The following is a 7,439-nucleotide window of genomic DNA, read 5'->3' as shown; positions in this document are numbered from 1 at the left end:
CCCGATGGACCATCAGCCCTCCTTTAAAACGTAACGTGTGGCTTTGAAACTGCTGCTAATATTCCCGCCAGAGCTTCAAGGAAAATGTTGCGGTGAAAAAAATCAAAATCAAAATCCTGTAACAATATAATAAATTAAAAAAAATTAAAAATAAAAAAAAAGGTTTCCGGTCGATGGTGCAGCACAAACACACAACCTCTGGGAATAAACTGTTCTACAGCTTATAGGCTATAACAATATAACGTGATGGTGGTGGTGACATGAATAGAATATTATAGGATGTTATAGTCCGTGCCATAATAAGACTCATCAGTCACTGCATCAAAATTGACTTAGTTTTGGTTCCGTTCTAAAAACTTCAGCAAATGAGCCTAAAGTGTCACCACAAGTCTTGTCAATAATAAATAAGAAAAAGCATTTTTCTTCACCTGCAGCAGAAAATTTAAACGAAAAAAGAAAGAAACAGAAATAGAAAAAACTGCTTTTCATTAGGTCCTTTCCTCCTTTCCTTTACACTAGAATATCATGTAGAACTGGTGTTAAACTAGGAAACAACTTTTTCTTTTTTAGATAACCTGGCTGATTTTGCTCATACACAAGGAAGAGCAGCATGTCATGAACTGGGACGCACAAGTTGTGACTCCACAACCCAGCAAAATATATCAGGAGTCAACACCACATTTGCTTATTGTGAAGGTATGTAACCATATTAGGCCCTGGGCCATGTCAACATGTCAGCCTGTAAGCTGTCACCGTCATATTCACCTGCACTGCACACACACTGGATTAAAAGCTTATCATAAGCCTATGTCCTTTACAATAAACAGAGAACAGCGTTAGTGAAAATATATTTAATAATTAAACAAGCACAGTTACACAAAGGGAATGCAAAACAGAGGAGTGAGAGTGGATCCTTAGAATATAAAGGGTTGGACCTACTGCAAAAGGTTTGAGTTCCCTCCTCAACAGCAGCAAGTTCATCATGAGGGAATGCATGGTAGGGCTACGACAAAAACACAACGGCTGTTGGAAGACGTTGCCTTGTACAGTTTTCGGCAGCGCCTGCAAAAGTCTTTGGTTTGCATTAGCACGCATCTTCCGCACCATCACGGAGTCCGCTCTCATCCAGAAGATGCACAGTGAGTGTGGTGAGAGGTTCTGCATGTAGGAGTCAGAGTCTCTGCAGGCATGAGGCCGGGTCATTCCTCCTGAGTGTTTTCTGAGTTAGAGCTCGAGCCTTCAGACTGACGGTCAGCGTCGGTCCCGGACCTCTCCTGCTCGGAGAGCTGCTCGCTGCTGGGGATGGAGTTCTTCTTCGGACGGCCTTTTGGTTTAGTCGGAGACTCCAGGCCTCCTCCCTGCAACACCTACAACACCAGCAGGAAAGTCAGGCTCAGGCTCAGCACAAACCGTGATCAATTATATCAACCCCACTTCCAATCAGTGACTATCAGAATGCCACAGAGACAAGAAATATATATAATCATATATGATTAATTATATATAATATATATTCAATATAATAAAGTTTCAGACACAATTTAGTCACTCTGTATTTTTCTAAATACTCTTAATAACTTTCATTGATTTCATCTGAGCAGACTGTGCACTCATTTTCACATAACATAACATAACATAACATAACATAACATAACATAACATAACATAACATAACATAGCAACAGGGTTAAACTGAGCAGCATGGCACAGTTAACACCAGTGTTGATCTAATTTGGTCCTTCCACATGCAGTGACTCACTTTGACTCAGTGCTAATTCATTTCACTGAACATTTCACAAATCCCACAGACCTCTGTTGAAATAATGCACCACAGAAATAAATGTAATGGAATAAGAATTGTTTGTTGTTGAACACTGCCATTATCATCATCATCATCATCATCATCATTAGCATCATTATCATCATGATCATCATCATCATCAAACGGAATTTGAAGAATTACTTACTATTTTCTTCCACTTCATCCTTCTGTTCTGGTACCATGTTTTCACCTGCAGCTGACTGAGACCCAGAGACTCAGCCAGGTCTATTCTGTAGGGAGAGAGAAATCAATGAAATCAAACCTCACGCTGCAAATTCAAGATCAAATCACTTCAGTGTTTGGCCAACAAAACCGCATCAAATCTTTTCAGTTGTTTCTAATAATTCTGCAGGAGAAACTGTCACATACAGTATATGAACCTACAGGGAAACAATTTTGCTTTAGGCTACACGACAATATCAAAACGTCCAGATGAAAATATGACCTGCAATGAAAACTCATTTTTGTGTGTGTGTGTGTGTTTGTGAAATTGTGGGTTTCAGCAACATACGGGAAGTTTAAAATCTACAGTTAAAAACTTACAAATGTATGTTCTTTTTTTTCCATAGCTGTTCCCAATATTTTTAGATATGTATGAAATTATGAATATAACGATTCATTTCTTTGCCATTATCTTATATTTAGTGCTGCAGAAAATTCTCATTTAGAAGTATGAAATGCACATAAAGTATAATTATTTATCTGTTGGAATAAATCCAAATAATTCTAACAAATAGCGACCGTCTCTTTGAGTTTTCTGCCCATAATATTGTGAGAGTGCTGGAGTGACCTGAGCCCTGCCGATGCCCCTCTGCCCGGACTATAAACGCACCTGTCGGGCGTAGAGAGATACTTCTGCTTCTCGAAGCGTTTCTCCAGGCCCATGAGCTGCAGCTCGGTGAACACGGTGCGGCTCCGGCGGCCCTTCTTGGTTTTGCTGCCTCCGTCGGCTCCGTGCTCCAGCTTCCCGCGGAGGTGCAGATCCAGCGGCAGGTGGTGAGACGCCGCGCCGACTTGCAGGCCCGGACCCGCGGACAGCAGCGCGGGGCCGAGCGGGGAGCCCAGCGAGCAGGACAGCGGGGACAGCGGGAACTTGAGGAGGCTTGTCTGGTCGGTTTTTAACACTGAAGAAAGCGAGAAGCAACAAACACACACACACGGAGGGATGTTTGTTTTAGAAAAGTGGCTCATGGTCGTTTTTTTAGCTGGTTTAGGTTAGTTTAGGGTGCTAGGAAGGAGGCGGGAAATTAATTCAGTAAAGCAGAAGTTAAATGGTCCTCCAGCAAATGAAAAGTAATTTTATTAAAGCTTATAACACAACAGAGATGTGACTGTGAAATCAAACCAGACAGACTCTTCAGGTCAGAGTTCACTCGGGGATTCAGAATCCCTCAAGTACAGCTGATAGAATATGATGGGAAAAAACATGGTGCATTTGGCCTATAATAAATATGACCATGTAGTTATATGCTATCAAACAGCAACAATCGGTACAATCGATACAATGACACAATCAATTTGATGGGCCTGAAACATTAGAATAAGACGTCTTTTATCGTGCTATTATTATTGTTAGTTTTGCTGTTTGTATCTATTATTTATCATCATCCAGATTCAAGATCTTTCATTCAAATATAATCCAGAGGTTGTGTTCGAGTCACATGATTTTAATCAGCACTAAACAAAATCAAAGCCTGGCGCACAGGATCAGGTATTTTTCACAGAAACTGGACCAGATGTGAAAAGTCATCTACATGTAAACACCTGGAATTACAGTTGATAATCAGACACAGTTCATTCAGAAAAACCACCGCGCAATAGGTTACATTTTGAGGAAATAAACAAACTTTTGTCGCATAAACTATCTTTTCTTTTTTTTACACTGGAAATTGAGTCAATATTGTAACATCTGTGACTCATGTTGGATTTTTCAGAGGAGCAGTGAGGGACAGATAATCCTCATTTTTACGCACGGACTGTAAAAACGTCAAAACATTAAAATCGCATATTTTTTATTTGTTGGGTATTTTTCTTAATATAAATATAATGAGATACTTCCATTAGTTTGCAGCTGAGGTTATTTCCTCTAACTGAGATCAGTCTGTTCGACACTTTTTGTATTTTAAATCTTTAGCTGTTGCTCGTTTTATCACGCGCAATCCCCCTCACGGTCTATCAAGCCCAGTTTGAACTAAATATGATCACTAGTCACAGCCTAATAATAATAATAATTCGTTGTGTTACTATATATTATCTGCAATCTTACTTTTTTTCCAGCATGAAACGAGTCACATTGACTGTCATTCATCTGTTCACAGCCGCCTCTCTTACCCAGTTGGTTGTGGAAAGGCCGGGCGGACAGCAGAGCTTGTACACCGAACTTGAGGAGCTCCCCGGTCGGAGCCGACGCTTTGTGCTCCGGGTGATCGGTCAGGATTTCCTCTATCATGAAACTCCTGTAACGATGTGTTCTGTGGTCGGGGTGAATTTCCGGAGGGTAGTAATGCGCCCCCATGTCCAAAGGATGCTGCATAATCTGGCTGTGCGGTCACTTTCAACAGGCACCGAGCGCTCACACCTGATTATCAGTCCCTCAGTGGCCCAGGCCAGCTGTCATAATCCCTCTGTGCTGCCTGGACAGTCCGGAGATCAATGCTGTGGCTCAGAGTTATCCTCAGGTTCTTCTGGCGCGAACCAAATACCAAGCACAGCTGCCCACTTCTCTGCGACTCTGTGCGTCCTCTGCGGGGTTTTACGCGTTACTTCAGACCAGATTTGGTTGTTCTTGGAGAGGAAATCTGTAACCGAGAACAAAACTTGAAGCAAAAACTCCCGAACCGGGCTGTGTTCATGCCCACTCTGTGTGTGAGAGAGCCGCGGAGGTCGGAGCTATTTGTCAGCTGCGCAGCGCGTCACCTTGGCAGTGAATTGAGGAATAAGCTTTGGGTTTTATGAGTCTCGTCATAGCTCCACCTCTTCTCATGGCTTGTCTGCGCGCTTCTTCCACTCAGTTGAAGTTACATGCAAAGCCGCTCGTGCCCTGCTTGGATTTATATGCAAAAGGGAAGGAAAGAAGGACCTGAAAGGACTTGAAAGGACGGAGTTTTTAAAAGCCCAGCAGGTGATATTGCAATTTATACCAATGCTGCTGCTGCTGATAATGATGATGATGATGATGATGATGATGCAGTGTAGCAATTAGTGCATCATAGAAAGCTCAGGTTAGAAGGTAAAGTTAACACCAGAAGAGGCACCACCTTACAATAAGACTACCCTGGTTTATAACTAGTTTATTAATGAGCTTGTTAACAATTTATTAATCATTTAAAGCTGTTATAACACAGCAGATAAAAAAGGCCAACAGCGACCTGTTGCTTGCCAAATAGTGAACCCACATTTCTCTGTACAGTTCAGCCTCATATCTCATTAGTTACTGAGCTTTCTTTGTTTTCTCCATCATCAGCATTTGAAGCTGCCGCTTCATCACGTTTGTTCGGTTACTAGCAATGAACCAGCGTCGGCATCTTAATGCTCAGAAAGTTTCATCTGGCAGATCAAACTATAGCAGATCACATGATCATATCACATACTCTGCACATTAACATGGAGATGCTTTCTGCTGGTTGCTCTCTTCTTTAGCACTTTAGCATTCCGGCTAGAACACAGGTGGGAACCTTCCTTTACCTGGTGAACTGTTCACCCATTCTTCATCCCACTGTTCACCTCTCTGTGATTCTCCCTCCATCATCTTCATGTTTCTTCTCATTTTTACAACCATTTATTTATTGCTTACAAACATTTATAACTGGTAAAAGGGTAAAACACATTAACATTTATTAATGAGTTACCCGTTATAAATACTAGTCACTAGTTAATAAATCATGATGTGTTTTACACTTTACAATAAGGCTGCTTTTACCAGTTATAAATGGTAGTAAGTCGTTAGTGATGATTTTGATCTTGCCAAATAGTGAGCCCGCGTCAACGTATGAAAACTGGGTTATATCTTGTTTAAATATGAACTTGTTTATTTAAGATTTATAAAGTGTTAACAACCTAATTAATAACCGAAATACAAACCATTATAAGGGTGGTCTTATTGTAAAATGGTACTGATTTTTTTTTGATAATGCACATATCAGGGTGCATGTTGAATATATGCATCAGGCTGTTGCATAGGTTGCATGTCTGATATAGTTTCACACAAGAGTTTGCAGCTTGCACAATAAATGTATATGTTTTTGCCAAGAGAGTGATCAAGAAATCACTATTCCTTTTTTTTTTTTTTTTTTTTTTACAGTTGTGTCTGCTACTACCCATCATGATGTATTATAGTGTAATTGTGGCAGACTGATCAAACCTCAACTGATGGCAGCCTATCAGTGTTCCCCTCCGCTCGGGCCCAGAGAAACCACTGAGGCAGCTCAGAGAGAAATATATCATTCTGGAGGTCCAAAAAACCCGCTCCGGAGCACCTCTGGGATTTTTTTCCTTTGTGGTTATTTAGCTCAGAATTTGTGAAATATCTCCCACAGCGTATTTTTAGCGTGCAGCTCAGAGCTGCTTTGACAGAAGCTCTGGCGTCTACAATCAACCAAAACCTCACAGAAGCTCTGAATGTCAGAGTTGGAGCTCTATTTAGATTTTTGACTTTTTCTTAAAAATGTGATACAGTAACAAACTTTGTAGGAGCAGGAGCTGATGTGACACATCTCCACAACATAATAACACAATTTAGAGCAAGATGCTCCAATAAATCTGTCAGACTTAAAACTGCACTCACCATCGCCATCACCTTAGTCACAGCTTTTATTTTAACACACGGGTGAAAATGATTAAAACTAAAGAACCTGAAAATCATATACGGATCTGAAAAACAACAAAAAACAAAAAAAGCAGCATAACATTGCATTTTGTCAGGGAGGATTAGTGAGACACGTGCAGCTGAGAAGAACATTACAGTTTTAAGTGACTACAAAAACAAGTTTTCCATTTTACACAAATACTACTTAAGAAAAAGGCACAATCTTTAAGTGGCAACAGTACAGGAGAATAAAGGCTTACAGTATGTCATTTTGAAAGTGTCAACTCACCAAACACCAGAGCATCCACTCCTAGGATGGAGTGGATGGAGATACAGTGTTGAATCTTTCAGGGCCTGGATGCTGTAACACCACAAGTCCTTCAACAGAATGTGTGTGGTGTAACAATGTTTTGAACATTTTCGGTTTTAGAGAAATAAAAAAAAAAACAATAGAAAAAAACATTTGAAATGTGAAATAGAAATCAATATTCTGATGAGTTATCATTGGTCATATATGTGCAGCTGATCGAGGGATGATCCATGAGTAGCAATAATGAAGTTGCTCAAGTTGCTCAGAGGTGCATGTGGCCTGAAGCCTGAAGCCTGAATCCAGCTGGATCACCTGACATTGCTGGAACATATCTTCCTCTGGTGGTCACCTCTGAAACTGCAGGGACAATAATCCTAAGTAAATTATACCAGACTGTTCTGAACATCTCTGCTTCATACATTCAGCACATTGCACACAAACTTAGTTTTGTTGTAAATTTGGTTGTATATCACTCACAGCTAAAACTATTGCAGTCTAACACA

At 40.6% G+C, this 7,439-nt stretch overlaps 1 protein-coding gene across 1 annotated transcript; it reads right to left on the bottom strand.

The window, feature by feature from the left end:
- Positions 1 to 836: 836 nt before the first annotated feature.
- Positions 837 to 4,727, bottom strand: barx1 (BARX homeobox 1). The gene is made up of 4 exons (XM_023424673.2): positions 4,154 to 4,727; positions 2,655 to 2,946; positions 1,968 to 2,052; positions 837 to 1,367 (listed from the first exon to the last, which is right to left on the bottom strand). The coding sequence occupies exons 1-4, from the start codon at positions 4,353 to 4,355 to the stop codon at positions 1,200 to 1,202; spliced, it is 747 nt and encodes a 248-aa protein (XP_023280441.1). The 5' UTR covers positions 4,356 to 4,727; the 3' UTR covers positions 837 to 1,199.
- Between the last annotated feature and the right edge of the window lie 2,712 nt (positions 4,728 to 7,439).

The sequence above is a fragment of the Seriola lalandi genome, unplaced genomic scaffold (assembly GCF_002814215.2).
Source record: "Seriola lalandi dorsalis isolate HSWRI2012SDOR001 ecotype SW California unplaced genomic scaffold, Sedor1 jcf7180002054748, whole genome shotgun sequence".
Lineage (NCBI taxonomy): Eukaryota > Metazoa > Chordata > Actinopteri > Carangiformes > Carangidae > Seriola > Seriola lalandi.
This window is presented reverse-complemented; position numbering and strand designations above follow the sequence as displayed.

What these genes read in the sequence shown, in the direction of transcription:
- barx1 (XM_023424673.2), bottom strand. Translation starts at nt 4,355, where the DNA reads ATGCAGCATCCTTTGGACATGGGGGCGCATTACTACCCTCCGGAAATT. An exon ending in GCCTTTCCACAACCAACTGG is followed by an intron (nt 2,947 to 4,153) that starts GTAAGAGAGGCG and finishes CGCTTTCTTCAG; the next exon opens with TGTTAAAAACCGACCAGACA. An exon ending in GGATGAAGTGGAAGAAAATA is followed by an intron (nt 1,368 to 1,967) that starts GTAAGTAATTCT and finishes CTGGTGTTGTAG; the next exon opens with GTGTTGCAGGGAGGAGGCCT.